At 53.7% G+C, this 16916-nt stretch overlaps 1 protein-coding gene across 1 annotated transcript; it reads left to right on the top strand.

Annotated features, from left to right (window-relative positions):
• Nucleotides 1-1444: 1444 nt before the first annotated feature.
• Nucleotides 1445-15825, top strand: LOC109744061 (protein DETOXIFICATION 16). The gene is made up of 8 exons (XM_020303158.4): nt 1445-1793; nt 13745-14289; nt 14409-14495; nt 14584-14640; nt 14742-14980; nt 15066-15184; nt 15274-15360; nt 15474-15825. The coding sequence occupies exons 1-8, from the start codon at nt 1536-1538 to the stop codon at nt 15534-15536; spliced, it is 1455 nt and encodes a 484-aa protein (XP_020158747.1). The 5' UTR covers nt 1445-1535; the 3' UTR covers nt 15537-15825.
• The last annotated feature ends 1091 nt before the right edge of the window (nt 15826-16916 follow it).

Here is a 16916-nt window from a genome sequence, read left to right as displayed (position 1 = left end):
GTATGGACTGTCTCGGTGTCCTGCAGCTGCCGGCGCGATCTCGAACGCTGGCGGAGCAGGTGGTGCGGCCGGCGCAGATCTGCTGGAGATGCGTCGACCAGAGGAGGAGCCGGCCTCGTGGTCGTGCTTCCCCTTGCTGATCTAATGCCAGCCCATGGCGCCGGCGGGAAGGTGTGCGAGTGGGGTCCGACGGCGGCGGCTAGGGTTTGCTAGCTCATGTCGGGGCTCGAGGAGGCAGGCGGGCTTGGAAGTGGAAGCTGTGGACTGGCCGGTCCACGGCTTCCACATTAAGAAGGACGACGATCGGGCAACTGGGTGGATGACAGCCGGGGCCTACCGCACGTGCACAGTTATTTTGGACGGTGGAGGTACTTAGACGGCCGCCACGCGTCCCCGAGGCGGACGACGAGCCCGTCCGTTGGACGTCCGTGTGGACACAAACCAGGCGCAGATTTGCGTCGGAAATGGGGCGGGCCGGACGCCAAACAGACAAAATTGAAGGACGCGGCTGCGTGTTGGGCATGTTGTCTGTCCATTTTGGCCCAAACGGACACAGCCGGATAGGATGGGGTTGCGTGTTGGAGTTGGCATTGGATCTTAGGGCAACTCACCTAATCAATCACAAATGTGTTCCAACACTTTTAGCCATCCAAGTGCGTTCATATAAGATGTCTGGCCTGGTCCGGCCATTCGAAAACCAGCAAACCTACACTAAACTGGTAGAGGTTTGGGGGAGTCCAGACATCTGCCCTGTCGGACTCCGAAGCCATGGACCCATCCATAATCAAGCCGGAGCATGGGTATTCTCATAATCCTGCCACTCCTCCCACGTGAAAACCCATTCCTCCCATTGCCTCCACCTGGATCACCACCGTCCCATCTTCGTTCCCTCGTCCACTGCAAGAGCCGATCATAATGTCCGTTGTCCCGCTGGACCCGGAGGTGGCCGCCGGCAAGGTCGCGTCCGCTCTCCGCCCATGTTGGCGCGTCAAGGCGATTAGGCGAAGAAGATGGAGAAAGCGGTGGCGGCCGGTCATGCTGGAGCTCGTCATCCATGGCGCACCGCCGGGCCGGTGCCGCCCGGGCAATCGAAGGCACCGCTTTCTCCGCCTTCTTCGCCAACGTTTGTTCAAGAGTGCCATGCTAGCAGCATGAAAAGGAGCATGTACAAATGCTTTGTGTATATAAAAAGAATGAAAAGGAGACTGAAACTGAAGGTCTTTGACACGACAACTGGACGAGGGCTTTTGGGATCGATGGATGCATAAAAACGCAATGGACATCTTTTTCCTTCTTGAGAAGGAGGATCACCCCCAGCCTTTACATTCGATTGGGCAATAAATACTTCAGGCTATTTTGAGCACACCCACCCCTTTGTTCCACGTCACTGCCAACCCTCACGTGTTGTGCGGCTATATACTCTGGAATCTGAACACGAGCGACTCCTTTCACTCTCCCCGCACATACTCTGGCGGCAGTCACACACAGCACATAGAACAAGGGTGAGGGGGGAGGAGGCCTCGCCGGAGTCCAGCATGGAGAAGGCAAGCCTCGAGGAAGCGCTCCTCCCGAGGAGCCTGGTGTGCAAGGAGCTCGGAGGGGATGAGAGCCTGGCGGTGGGCGACGAGGTGAAGCGGCAGCTGTGGCTGGCCGGGCCGCTCATCGCCGGCTGCCTGATGCAGAACCTCATCCAGATGATCTCCGTCATGTTCGTTGGCCACCTCGGCGAGCTGCCCCTCGCCGGCGCCTCCATGGCCAGCTCCTTCGCCGCCGTCACTGGATTCAGCCTGCTGGTACGTACCGTTCCGCGTTTATTCCGTCGACTTCGCAACACATGTACAGTAGTACGCTTCTAATGGCCGGACTGAAAGCTCGCTTTTGTGCTAGTCCATTAACATGGCACCTTCGTCATACTAGTAAAAAATCTACTCATTCCTAAATATAAGTCTTTTTAGAGATTTTAATATGAATTACATACAAAGCAAAATGAGTGAATCTACATTATATTCATCCGTTGTAGTTCATACCAATTAGAAAAGGAGAAAGCCATCACGTATCAACTTTCCCCTCGACTGTTGTCTGCCGCATGCATGTGCTCTCTGGATTTTCTGCCGCTAGCTAGTGACCAGTAGTTTATCTGTAAGATGACAAAAATCACTGACAAGTACTGTGACAGTGCCACTATTAGTTCGCTACTGTCAACATATGCGATTATTTTTAATCCCGTACGCAGTCCATGTGTTAGGTCGATTGATCAGGAAGGTTGGTTCTCTATGGGGAATACTGGATCAGTGTCCGTATACAAAAATAGGGACACTTTTTTATACCCTTTACTTGTGCACGGACAGTCGGAGCAACGCACCACGGTCATACCTAGCAGGGCAAGGGAGGGAAGCCGGAGAAAAGCCAAAGGCACAAGACGGTCAAGGCAACGCCAAGACCAGAAACATCAAAGGGCAAGAGGGCGAGGTGGAGCCCCCCAGGCCATTGCCGGGGCGGCCTCCGCGGCCCCGGCAAGAGCCTTGCCGGGGCAACTTGCCCAACACCAACAGAGCGAGCCACCCTTGAGCCCACGGGTTCCGACCCAACCAACTACGTTGGAACCAGGGCTCGAAAAGACACCTCCGTGGTGGCATGCAGATCTTCGTCAAGATCATAAAGATGTGAGATCGGATGAGGACCAGAAGACGGCGACCCTCGGCGGGATCCCAGCCGAGGGAATCCACAAGACCACCGGCAAACGCCTTGCCGGGGACGACTGCAACGCCACAGCAATACCCTTGTCGGGCCCCCGGCAAGGCCCTTGCCGAGGACATCAGCGGGGCCACAACCAGGCACGCGTCGACCAAGACTCCGCCGCCGTTCGCATGCAGCTGCCAGCCAACCAGCTGGGCAGGCACCTGCGTGGCAACATGCGGCTTCCAAACCAATTCAGCAAGCACCAGCGTGGTTGCATGCAGATCTTCATGAAGACCCTACCATCGCGCCACCTCAGTTGTCTGCCTGCCTACATGGCGCCACATGCATCGCTGGCCTGGGCGCGTGTCGAAGCAAGGCAAGGCGGCGACGGACGGGACGGGCCCCGTTCCCATCCCCGATAAAGCTAAGGGACACCTAAGCGATGCATTAAATGTGTCTTACGGGCGATAAGCTCGTAGCACTGTAGATTTTTCCACCTCCTGTGTGACACTATGGCAGTCCCTCTCGACTATAAAAGGAGGCCCATGGCATACTGGAGAGGGATTCAGCTCTTTTGGGCAAGTTACACCCCGTAGCTAGCTCAAGAACACAAGAACACTCAATACATCCACCAAAGCAGGACTAGGGTATTACGCATCCTCGCGGCCCGAACATGGGTAAACGACCCATGTGCTTCTTGTTAGACCTGCTCTTCTCATAACCCCGCGCCCGCCGACCGTAGAAGGGATTCCAGTGATCCCATAGGTGTCGTTTCCACCGACATCTTTGGCGCGCCAGGTAGGGGGCGCAGTTGTGAGAATCTGGTTTAGCAACCAACTTAGCAGTTCCTTGTGGCCATGGTTTCTAAGGAAGAAGACGGCCAAGAGAGCGGCGTTGCCTGCAAGCGCGAAGGGCGCTAGTGCGGCGACAGGAAAGCTAAGTCATACCGAACTTTAAATATTTCCTTTTTATATAAGGTTATTCCCCTCGGAGATCTCGTTCTTTGTATGAAAAACCTGCACGCAAAGGGGGCCCTCCCGCGATTGGCAACGCCCTTGTTCTGTTTCGAGTCCGCTCAACAGCTCAAGCGGCCGCGTCGAGAGTAGCAGGGTAGCCTTCCGCAATTGGCAACGCTCTCGATTCTAACTCGAGTCAAGCTCGACAGTTCGAGCGGCCGCGTTAAGGGCGGTAAGGTGGTTCGCTCGGCAGCAAGCACACCCGGCAGGCCATTGGGGATCCGTCCTCAAGACGCCACCCTGGGTTTACGCGCCGGCAAGCCTACCCAGTTAACGTAGGGTGGACATACAAAGGAAAATCGAACAGGAAAATAACATGCATCGTATCAAAAGTACTGCAGAGTTATATTACATCGCTTGTTGCCGCAGTTCTAACTAAAGATAAAAATTGTCTTGGTTGTGAACCTGCAGCAACGAAAAGAAACGGGGTGCCTAATCCCGGCGCTGGCCCTCCACCCTCTGGATTCCGTCGATGCGTTTGATGATGGGCTTGATACGCTCCTTGAGCGCCGCGATGTCTGCATCCTCCGGCAAGCTCTCCAGCGCAGCTTCGAAGTCGAGGTCAGGATTCCAGTGCGCCACCTTGGCGAGGACCTTGGTCATGGCACCCCGGCAAAGTCTCCGGGACTCATCGGCCAGGGAGGCCTCCCGGTTGGAGTGAAGCTGCTCCAGGGCCCCGAGGACGCCCTCAAAGAACAGGGTCAGGTTGGCGTTGGGACTCGCGCTGCGCTCCGGGGCATACCTCACATTTGGCATCCCCATGGTAGCCAGCTGTGTGGTGATCCTGCCGGCGACGCCCACAAGGCGGCGGATCCAGCGGTTCTCGCCCTCCACAAAATCCTTGTGGTTGGCGGCCTCGTTCTTCCGCAGCAGCTTCTCCTCCTCCAGATTCTTGGTCAGGGTCTCCTCCCGGGCCCTAACCTCCGAAAGCGTCTCCTCAAGGCCCTCCAGTTTCAGCTTCAGGTCCCTGATGGAGTCCTTGGCCTTGGAGAGCTGCTCAACCTTGCCAAGGACTGCGCCCTACGCCTCCACCAGGGCACCGTTGAGCGTGTTCTTCCCCTCGGCCAGCTTCAGGGTCTGGTCCTTCAGCCCGTCCCGCTCCACCTCCAGCTCCTTCACCTTGTCGGCGTGAACTAGAGCCTGGGTATCGAGCGCCTTCCCTGTGCCTCTGCTCTAGCTCTTGCGTCCGCTGCACGACGAGCTTCTCCACCTCCTCATCCTTGCCGCGGAGCGTTGCGGCAAGCTTCTCCTCACACGCGGCAAGGTCCTCCTCCTGGGAGTTCAGCGCGGCCTGGTGCTGGGTCCGAGCGGCCTCGGCTGCGGCGACCAAGCTCTCCGCCGTCTCCTGGGCCTTCTCGATGTCGCCCCGCTTCATGGTGAGCTCCACGTCGCGCTTGGCCAGCTCGCCCTGGGCGGCCTTCAGCTCCCCACAAGCCTGGCGGAACCAAGTCTGCGTCTCGGCGGCGCGCACCTTGAGGTCCGCCTCCGCCTTGTCCACCGTTGCCATCCTGGACTTGGCCTTGTCCAGGCGGGCGCGGTGGAGCGCCTAGAGCTTCCGGAAATTGGCTCCCGTGGCCTGGAGAAGCCGCTCCTCCTGAGAACCGTCGCCACCGGTACTCGGTTCGTCAACAACCCCGAGCCTGGCGGCGGCAAGCACCTCCTCGTCGAACACCTCTCCCTCGACGGGCGCCTTGGAGCTCGACGCCCCTGGGAGGTGGACGAAAAGGTCGTCGGTCACCCACAGATACCTGCCGGAGCCAGAGGCAGTGGAGGAGGAAGGCTGGTCATCAACCACCACCTCCTCGGCAGCGGCCTTGCCGGCCTCCCCGGCAGGTCCCTTGGCGGCGTCCTCAGCAGCGCCCTTGGCGGCCTCCTCGGCGGCGATCTTCTTGGCCTCCGCCTTGGCGACATCCTCGATGACGGTGTCTATGTCCTCCTGGTCCACCGACGGGGGATCTGGATACCAAGGAGGGGGGTGAGGCGAAGCCAGGACCAAGATTCAAAAAGAACAGAAAAAGGAATAGGGACGGAAGGCGAGTGACTTACCCGTGCCGGGCTGGGAAGCAGAGGTCCCCTCCCCGCCAACATTTGGCACCGAGGCGATGCCACCGGCGCCGGGGTTCTCCTCCTCCTCCTCCGTGTGCATGGGCTCGGTGCTTGGCACCCTTGCCGGGGACGCCCTCGGGGCGGCGTGGTTGATGGGGGCGGCGTGTTCGGAGTAGCCCTCTGTGGCTCCTCCTGCTGCTGTCCTCCTCCTACAACCACGACAAGGTCAGCACCAAGAGATCGTGCCCCCAACACACGTCGACGAGGGGTGAGCGGTGAACTTACGCTGAGGGCTGTGCCAGGGGCTGCTGTCCGGGCTGCTCAACACCACCAGCGGTGTGCCGGAACTACCTGTCGGGGGCTGGCCGCTTGCCGAAGCCCTGACCCTCTTCACCCTCTGGGCCAGTGTCTCCGCATCCCTGCAAAGATAAAGACGAATCAAGATAAGTGGTATGATCCGAGGAGACGGAGATGACGGAAAGGGACAAGATACTTACTCGTCCTCCACCTCCTCCTCTGCTGCTTTCCTCTTCCTCCTTGGGCTGAGGGACCCGAAGTCAAAGGTGACCTCCGCATCGACGTCTGCATCAACGTCTGCCGGGCGAGGGGAGGAAGGCAGAGTCTGGACGCGCTTGGATGAAGAGGAGGCAGATGCTTTCTCCTTCGCCACCGCGGCCTTCACCGATTTCTTCGCGGCCGCGGCCCTCGTCTGGCGCGCGGACGCCACCTGAGCTTGCCGAGGCTGCACGACCCTGTCGGGCTGAACCGGCTCGCCAGAGGTGGCCCGCCGCAGGACTCGCCCTCTCCCCGTGGCCAGAGGGTCGACAGCCTCGGCCTCCTCCGATGACGACTCGTCGACCACATCTTCGACAAGAGGGCCCCCGGTACAGGCGCTGCCGGCCTCCCCAGCTGCCTCCGCCCACTGGGCGAGCTCCTTCTCCTCCGCCTCCATCACGGCCTTGTCCTCTACGCCGCCGGCGCTGCCGGCCTCCTTGGTGAGCTCTGCCTCCACTGCCTTGGCGGCGATGTAGTCCAGCTCCGCCTAGGTGGTGTCCTGGACGAGTCGCGGCTCGTCGGTGACGTACCCCTCATGCAAGGTGTCGAAGAACTCCGCACTTGAATTTCCTCGGGCTCGACCCAGCTCGGGTCAAGGTCATGCGCCTTGAAGTCCGGCATCATGGTGATGATGTCGGTCTGGCGAGAGTTGTTGCTCAGCGGGACCACTCCCGCCGACAACCTAAACAAGGGCCCCTTGGCGACCTTGCCAGCCTTCGCGGCGGCCCTCATGGCCTTGCCGGACCGCTCGACCTCGCTATCGCGGTTCACGTTGAGCTGAAAGAGCCGCTGGCAGAAGTGGGCATGCCCCATCACCGTGAAGTTGTGGTCAAGGCCGGGGTGAAGCCTCATGATGTCGGCGGCGTTCGTGAAAAGACAGGTCGGCCTTCCCTTGTTGTGAAGTGGAGCGATTCGACGGCGGATCAAATCCGCCCCGATCATCTCAAGGGTGAGCCCGGCCTCGGTGAGGCGAAGAATCCTGGTGGTGGCGACCGTGAGCTTCGCATCGTCGGCATCAACATCGCTCCAGTCGCTCCGTCGAACCGGCGGCGCTTGGCGAACCCGGCAGAAATCTTGTGGATCATCCTCCTCAATCCAGCACCACCGGCCCCGCCATTCTTCCCACCTCTCCTTCTGAGCGCCCTCCGGGTATGCCCCCTTGGACCGTGGGATCCAGGCAACGCAACCGGAAATGGCGCCCCCCGGTTGGATCCAAGGGAAGAAGTAGTGGCGGAAGAGCGCCGTGTTGGGATGCACCCCGGCGAAACCCTCGCAGAGGTGCGCAAAGAGAGCCATGCACGCCACGGCATTTGGAGTAAAATCCAGAAGGTGGAAGCCGTAGGTGTGCATGACGTCATTGGAGAAATCAGAGAAGGGGGGCAGAGGCCGCAAGAGAAGTAATCGACGAAGAATGGATACCGATTTGGGGCGGCCTCGGCGCAATTGGCGGGGATGACACGCATGGTTGGATGCCCCGTCGTCTCCCCCCCCCCCCCCCCCGTCTTGCACCCCCACAGGGGTTTGAAGCAGTCCCGGAGTTCAAACACGTCGACCGTCGAGGGGAAGTAGGCGAGCTGCGTCCGCCGCGCCGCCTGCTCACTCTCCGGCGGCTCCGTCGCCCGGGCATCTTTGGCCACTCCCTTGCCCTTGGTGGATTTGGGAGCCATGGCGGCTGCGAGAAGCGAGGGGTGGAGGACAGCGAAGACGCAGCGGCGGCGAGCAAAGGCGAAAAGCTCGAGAAAGAGGACGAAGGGGGAGGCGGCGGCTCTGAGATTGGAGAAGACGCAGGAAGGGGGGTAAAGTGAGCAGCGCACCCGCGGTTATCCCTTTTTACGGGGAAGGCGCGGGCCGCCTCCTTTCCCATTAACTGCGACGTGACGCATGTGTGCAGAGACTGCACCACGCATGACCCCCACGTCACGCACGACCCCCCACATCGCGCGTTCAACGCGGGTCGTGGGGAAGCGCAGCGGACGAAAAATTATTGCGGTAAAAATCCGCCCCACCTGCCCACGCACCGTTTTGGGCCTGGCCCAACAACGTGTCGCGCTTATGTGTGGCCCAGGCCCGGGGCTCCTGTCGGTGTACAAAAATAGGGGCACTCCTTTGTACCCCTTTACTTGTGCACGGGCAGTCGGAGCCACGCACCACGGCCACACCTAACAGGGCAAGGGAGGGATGCCGGAGAGAAGCCAAAGGCACAAGACGGTCAAAGCAACGCCAAGACCAGAAACACCAAAGGGCAAGAGGGCGAGGTGGACCCCCCCGGCAAGGCCCTTGCCGGGCGGCCTCCGCGGCCCCGGCAAGATCCTTGCCGGGGCAACTTGCCCAACACCAACAGAGCGAGCCACCCTTGAGCCCACGGGTTCCGACCCAACCAACTACGTTGGAACCAGGGCTCGGAAGGCACCTCCGTGGTGGCATGCAGATCTTCGTCAAGATCATAAACATGTGAGATCAGATGAGGACCAGAAGACGGCGACCCTCGGCGGGATCCCAGCCGAGGGAATCCACAAGACCACCGGCAAGCGCCTTGCCGGGGACGACTACAACGCCACGGCAAGACCCTTGTCGGGCCCCCGGCAAGGCCCTTGCCGAGGACATCAGCGGGGCCACAGCCAGGCCCGCGTCGACCGCCGCTCTCATGCAGCTGCCAGCCCAACCAGCTGGGCAGGCACCTGCGTGGCAACATGCGGCTTCCAAGCCAATTCAGCAAGCACTTGCGTGGTGGCATGCAGATCTTCGTGAAGACCCTACCACCGCACCACCTCAGCTGCCTGCCTGTACATAGCGCCACAAGCATCGCTGGCCTGGGCACGTGTCGAAGCAAGGCGAGGCTGCGACGGATGGGACAGGCCCCGTTCACATCCCCAATAAAGCTAAGGGACACCTAAGCGATGCATTAAATGCGTCTTACGGGCGATAAGCTCGCAGCACTGTAGACCTTTCCACCTCCTGTGTGCCACTGTGGCAGCCCTTTCGACTATAAAAGGAGGCCCATGGCATACTGGAGAGGGATCCGGCTCTTTTGGGCAAGTTACACCCCGTAGCTAGCTCAAGAACACAAGAACACTCAATACATCCACCAAAGGAGGACTAGGGTATTACGCATCCTCGCGGTCCGAACCTGGGTAAACGACCCGTGTGCTTCTTGTTAGACCTGCTCTTCTCACAACCCGGCGCCCGCCGACCGTAGAAGGGATTCCATTGATCCCATAGGTGTCGTTTCCACCGACAATCAGGAGTAAGTAATTGCCTAATCTGCACTTTAATCCAGAATTCCAGATCTCGAAGGGGACGGATAGAAATTTTCAAACACCATTATATTAACCATCACTCACCCTAGAAGAAAGAAAACTTTGATCTACTAGATGACACGCACTGGTATAGACGAAGGTGCCATCAACAATGTCGACGAAAAACAGAGAAATGATACAAAATTTCGTTCCTTAATTTGTGGTAACCGGTAGAGTCTTTGTGTGGCTCAAGGATGAACAACCTCGGTTAGTTTTCTTTTCTTTTTTCTCTTGGGATTGTTTTAAGGACCAGGTCTTTTGAAGTACAAAAATACGGTGACCAAAACTTAATTAGTGGTGATGATCATGGTGTTCAAAAGGTTAAAACCACGTAGAAATCCTGGAAAATAAAAACAACCGAAAAACATAATAGTAGGAAGCGACATTTAACAAATATAGCCAATATAACACACCTGGTTAAACGAGTGAAAGAACGATGAAAGAAAGTGCATCGACAAAGTAGACAAAAAAACAGAGGCAAACGAAAATATGTAGTTTTGTTTATTGGTGATTGATTCGAACTTATACAACCGGAAACTACGTATGCAAAGAGATGCGTCTATTACAAGGAGGGGAGGGGGGCAACGGGCGGTTAGTCATAATCTTAACCACATGATGGTTTAGACAATTAGAGATTAGTATCGCCTTAATTAACACAAGCTAATTAAATTGTAACACCAACAACACGGAAGTTGTGAGACCCACGTGATTGCGCCTGTGTGTCGTTCCTCTACAAAGCTAGCAAGATGTTGTTCGTCCAATCCCGGATCGATAGTTCCGATGAGGGCACGTCGTGGGGCGAGGAAGGGCAACTCCTGGCACGACCGCGCCTAGCATTATGGAGACCCTAATGCCAATGAGGTACAATGAAATAAAGTCTTACTACACAATGTAGATGTGATTATACAATGGACTGATGATTATGATGTATACGTACTCAATCATAAACAACTACTGAATGAATACAACATTGTGAAGTGCGAGAGCGGGCAGGGGGCAAGGGCCCCCTATCCACCCCACCCCCCACCCCCGAAGGGGTAGAGATCAGAGAACTTACATGCAAATCGTCACCTCCACCTGCACACATCCTACTAGGTCCAACAGTGCACCAAATTTGGGGCGGCGTGAAATGCCGCGAGCACCATCCGAAAGACACCTCCCATCGTTTGGTTGAACCCTTGTACCACCTAGTTCATTCATTGTACCCACATGCAGAATAGAGAATATGCATCTTGAGGGTGGGGTGGGGGGGTGGGGACAAATGACTACACATTCAAGAATTTATGCCCCTAAAAAATGTATGGTACGACGCGCGTACAAAAATCTCATACCCTTATCTTTGTTTCTTATGGGCGTAAAATCCTAACCATATCCTATCCACCGGGTAAATATCCGTGCACATGTCCAGACCCTTGGTATCCATACCCCATGGGTACCCATTGCGCAGATCATAATATCGAAGGGTTGTGCCATAATTGCTAGTTCCACGTGTGGTGGATGTGCTAGCCACCGAGAGGTTTATATGGTTGGGGAATTGGTTATTGGGAGGAGGAAGGAGTGGGATACGGAGCTTACATACAAAGACTTGGTAGCTTATGGTTTATAGCACATGAGACCCACAATTAACATAACCGGGTAGGGTCTGGGCATACCATGGATAGAAAATTGTACCCATGACTAGTCGCGTAGGGTTCGCGCACTGCGCTTGAACATGAAAATGTGCTCATACCCTACCCATGCAGGTCGGTTACCCATGGGTAAAATGGTCGGGCCTCTCTACGCTTATTGTGCTATTCCCTGAATCAATACCTAGCATGTATAGTACATGATGAAATACCAAGATAATCACGTGTTAGAAGTATTAAATGGTAGATCCAGTCTCCAATACAATACATACCTGCTTAGCTCAAGGCTAGCTTACATTAGAATACATCAGAAAACAATAATATCTCTATGGTGTCCATCCACTCGCAGGCATAAGTTGAGTACAAACATCTTAAACCAACTTTGCATCACTAACTCATCTTTGAGAAAACCCGCAATATGACACGTTATAGCCCCAAGGGTTTACACATTGAATGTATGGCAGGTTTCACCAGAATGTATAACCTACCTAATCGTGTATTGGGGAAGTGTAGGCCCGTTTTTCTTTTCCAGAAAGCAATTGTAGATTTTCCTTAATTTTATAATAGGTGGATCTACTCTAATATTGGACATACTACATCACACAACCTCCCTAGACCTACTCTCAAACCCAAAGGAAATCACTGCAATTAGATGCTTCTTAGAAGAGGTCTATTATTCAGTCCATCAAGTTTTAGTTAAGAAATGGTGGTGTTGCGACCTTCGTGATAGTTCCTGGTGAAGTTGCTCAAAATTGCGCATAACCGAGGACGCAAGCAATCATTTATCACGTTTTACACTGTCGAGAGCTTTGTGTACTTTGCCCTCATGACCCTAGTCAATCCCTCTTGCCACTAAACATAAATGTAGAGTTGCAAGGACGACCGAGATGAGACCTTTCAGCGGCAGTATCATGTGCTACCTTGGTAGACTCATGCCAACCTACTCATAACAACATATGCTGGTCTACCAGACAAGTTTCCTGCAACTTAGTAAACACAGAGCCCATAATGAGACACAGTTACACGCACTGAAGCTGCTTAACTTGGAACCCGTAAAATCTCTTTGATTTCTAGGTGGAATACCACACGTGTATGTCCCACTGAGTCTACCATAGAGATGGCCCCATGGGAGCCGCTCAATTTTATTTCCCGCCAAGCAACCAGTTCCACCCAGACGATTCATTAATGAAGTGATTACTTAATAGCCATCAACAAAATATCAACCTTCATAGTAGTGTGGTCCCATCCCATTGTATCATAGCAATCAAAGCATTGACTACACGCTGATTACAAGGAATAAGGTAAGGATCAGATGGTTGTTCTACTAGGTTTAGCAACAACATAGTACAATAAATATTTCCTACCTACCTACTTCCAATCCTATTGAAGAGTTCTACATCCATAGAAAAATAAGTGTGACATTATCAGAGGTTACACTTGCGTTGTATTGATGAAGTTCTTCACTCTCACAACCTTGGTATTGCTACTCTTTTCTATCTGAAAAGTCTATCATAAAAATACAATAAACAAACATTCCATACAGAAGAATCAAACAAACAACATAGCTTAACTTGGTATAAGGTTTGGGTTTCTTTAGTATATGAGGTGATAGGTGTTGGAATCAACTCAAAAGAGTTAATGGGAGATGACTATGGCTTCACAAGTTTATAATTGAGGTGGCTTGTGATGGGTCAAGTGTTTGGAATGCAACACGCATGTTGCTCAATGGACTACATATGACTTAAGGTTCATGTGCAAATGGTTTTGGTTTGGGTAGGAACACTGCTACAACTCAAGTTTTAATGGAATATGATTTGATTTGAGTTCAAACTCAACTAGGTCAAGTGATTTGGATATTGGTATCAAGTGAGTTTCTGATAGGTAAGGTTTCTTTGCATGATTCGATACGCAAAAAGGAATCATTGCAATTAGGTGAGTGGTTAACAAGTTCATTCAAATATGAATGACCTCAATTGGAATTTAAGAATGTACGCAAGGATTCATGTTGAATGTGGAAGTTATGATTCAAACTGGTTCGTATTCAGATTTGAAATAATTCATACTTGATAGGTAGGGTTGGTCACAAAACAGTTAAATGGGTTGTGGCCATCATTTGAATTAATTTACAAAAATGTGCATTTGATTTTGACTTGTGGTTTGGCTTCGAATTTATTTGAATTTGAATTCAAACCTTATTTAAACGTTGAAGCCAAACATACGCCTACGTGGCAGCCACATCCCCCTATTTTTTTCCCCTCCGAATCAGTTTTGACCTTACTTGATCAAATAAACGAGCTTACAACCTAAATTTGTCAATCAACTTCTTGGCCTAAAATTTGTAACCAATTTGAGTTAAGGTACTAATGGTGCATTTCACTCTTCTTATAACTGGAGTGGGCGTGGGGACACAGACTTTTCACCGACGAGTTACAAAACTTACAAAACAACTTAATCAGCTTGGCATGGCAGCCGATGCTGCATTTTCAGCCGTCCCTAATACTGCCGCCCTTTCCACGATCTTGACCAGCTTGGCATGGCAACTGCATTGGACACTCTATGCGGACAAGCATTTGGCGCGAGGCAATACCACCTCCTTGGCATCTACAAGCAACGCGCAATGGTGGTGCTCACGGCCGCAAGCGTCCCGCTCGCCGTGGTGTGGTTCTACACCGGCGAGATCCTGCTCCTGTTCGGGCAGGACCCTGACATCGCCGCGGAGGCGGGCACGTACGCGCGGTGGATGATCCCGGCGCTCTTCGCCTTCGGCCTGCTGCAGTGCCACGTCCGGTTCCTGCAGACGCAGAACATCGTGCTCCCGGTGATGCTGAGCGCCGCCGCGACGGCGCTGTGCCACCTCGTCGTCTGCTGGCTGCTGGTGTACGTCCTCGGGCTGGGCAGCAAGGGCGCCGCGATCGGCAACGCCGTCTCCTACTGGATCAACGTGGTCATCCTGGCCGTGTACGTGAGGGTGTCGAGCTCCTGCAAGAAGACATGGACGGGGTTCTCCATGGAGGCCTTCCATGACCAGCTCGGCTTCTTCAGGCTCGCCGTGCCGTCGGCTCTCATGGTCTGGTGAGTGACTTTCCTTTCAAATTGGCAAGTGAGATCTGAGATCTGTTGTTTCTATTTGGTCGATCAGATTTCTGGATGTAGTTTGATCATTGGTGCATGTCTTGATATTGCCATTGCAGCTTGGAATGGTGGTCGTTCGAGACCCTGGTGCTTCTTTCGGGGCTTCTTCCTAACCCCAAGCTGGAGACGTCTGTCCTGTCCATCACGTAAGATATATAGCCTCACCAGCGCAGCGACTCGCTCTTACCGTCTTTATTCCCTTCACATTGGTCTCATGCATGTTCTTGGTGACAGCCTCAACACCGCCAACTGCTTGTTCATGATCCCCTACGGCCTCGGCGCCACCATAAGGTAAACTAACTGCACATTCATTAACTCAGCTGGGTGTCTCACTGACTGGTCGCATTAGCACTCATTTGTTTCTTGTTGTATGATCTGATCTGACCGCGCAGCACCCGGGTTTCGAACGAGCTGGGCGCCGGCCGACCACGGGCTGCCCGCCTCGCCGTGCGCGTCGTCATGTTCTTCGCCATTTTGGAAGGATTGGTCATGGGCATCGTCCTGGTGTCTGTGCGCCACGTCTGGGGCCATGCTTACAGCGACGAGGAGGAGGTCGTCACGTACGTCGCCAAAATGGTGCTGGTCATTGCAGTCTCCAACTTCCTCGACGGCATTCAGAGCGTTCTCTCAGGTATGCAAATGGCCATGGATTTACTTCTCAACAGGGGAGAAGCTTGTCTCGGACAAATAATCCTCACGGATTAGTTGGCATGCAGGTGTGGCTAGAGGCTGTGGGTGGCAGAAGATCTGCGCCTGCATCAACCTTGGCGCGTTCTACGCCGTGGGCATACCGGCGGCGTATCTGCTCGCCTTCGTGCTGCACGTCGGCGGGATGGTGCTTCTCCTCGATTTCTTTCGCAAGTTTTCACCTCTTTGAGGTTTGATATAACATGCTAATGGCGTGAAAATAATTTGGATGGGCAGGGACTTTGGATGGGAATCATCTTCGGTATTCTGGTGCAGGTCTTGCTGTTCGTGGCCATCACACTCTGCACCGACTGGCAGAAGGAGGTATATATATGTTGAAAGATTGCTTCCGTTTTGGCAGATTTAAGTTCATGCGTGTAAGTATGCAGTAATACTACATGCTTTGTCAACTGAATATGTGTATGTATAATGCATAGGCAACGAAGGCAAAGAACAGAGTCTTCACTTCTTCTCTTCCGACGGATCTACTAGAGAAATGAAGATATGGCTTAGTGCTACTGAAGTAGCCAACATATGCTTAGCATGGAGGAGAGTGTGCGGGCAGGGCCTGTAAGAGCAGATACGTAACAAGGCAGAACACAGAGTCTGGCCTTGTGAATTTGGTACAAGTTTCCAATTCCCATGGCGCGAAAAATGTTTGCTATCACACGATGAGATGTGTGAGCAGAATAGGGATGCGATGAAATCCAGAGAAAATCCGCATACAAGTATATCGCAAGGTCAATTATATATTATTCTTAAATGAAAATTACACTAGGTTGACTTTTAGCATACTTGTGTGCGGCTTTGCATGTATCCTAGTACTTTTTTTTTAATTTGCGAACTTCTTTTCAGACCGTGAACATTATTTATACTTACGAACATTTATAAAATCACAAACATTTTAAAAAATGAAGACCATTTTTTAAATCGTTAATATTTTTAAAATTGATAAATGTTTTTTAAATCCATGAATATTTTTCAAATCATACTTTTTTTAATTCATGATCTTGAATCCATGAACATTATTTGAATTTAGAAACATTTCTATATTTTTTATTATTGTAAATTCACGAATATTTTTCAAGTCTGACGTACAACTGCTAAGTGGGGCTGAGAGCATGCCGGTCGGAAGGCGCGACACTGAAGCAACGCGAGTGGCCAAGAGCACCGCCTCCGCCTGCTCTCCGCACCACATTGAATGCTGGCTTAGGGCAACATGATCGGATGACTCAACGAGACAGATTCCCACCGCATTGAAGCCAGATGCCCATCCGTCCGCGTGCTGGCATTGAACATGTGCGATGGCTGAGACACTCACTTCCGGAGCCTGCATTCAAACCGCCGCTTGTCCTTCCTGGCATGACCCGCTATATAAGCACATCCACGACACAACCCACACCACATCTGAGCTGAGCCACATCTCCGGTAGTCCTAGTTGTCAGTGCAGCCGTTTACCTCTCCTCCTCCTCCTCGGACACAATGGACGTACCCTCAAAGGATGGTGGAAGAGCCTTTCACCGCGGTGTCGACACGAGATCGCCGAGTTTGTGCCCAAGTGGAATGCTGAGCGAGCGCGGCGCATAATGGCGGGACTACCTCCGAGCTCACGGATGATAGCCCGGAGGAGGACCACCAGACAATGGAGGAGGCATCCGATGACGAGCCGGTGCGTGTATCTGCACCGCTCACCGACTTCACCATGGCACGGATGCAGGCGCACTTCAATGTCACCATGGCGAAGCAGGAGCAGTCATCGCCCCCGGTGTCAGTATTCTGGATGTTGGAGGAGGAGCCGAGATACAACCTCAACCTCATGGAGCATCACCGGCTAGCGGAGCAGCAGATCGCCGGCGGGTAGGCCAACAAGCTCGTTGTCC

The sequence above is a fragment of the Aegilops tauschii genome, chromosome 7 (assembly GCF_002575655.3).
Source record: "Aegilops tauschii subsp. strangulata cultivar AL8/78 chromosome 7, Aet v6.0, whole genome shotgun sequence".
Taxonomy (NCBI): Eukaryota; Viridiplantae; Streptophyta; class Magnoliopsida; order Poales; family Poaceae; genus Aegilops; species Aegilops tauschii.
This window is presented reverse-complemented; position numbering and strand designations above follow the sequence as displayed.

Excerpts from the sequence above, each read along its gene's own strand:
- LOC109744061 (XM_020303158.4), top strand. The coding sequence starts at position 1,536 with ATGGAGAAGGCAAGCCTCGAGGAAGCGCTCCTCCCGAGGAGCCTGGTG. Across the intron at positions 1,794-13,744 it reads TCACTGGATTCAGCCTGCTG|CTTGGCATGGCAACTGCATT; the intron begins GTACGTACCGTT and ends GATCTTGACCAG. Across the intron at positions 14,290-14,408 it reads CCGTCGGCTCTCATGGTCTG|CTTGGAATGGTGGTCGTTCG; the intron begins GTGAGTGACTTT and ends TTGCCATTGCAG.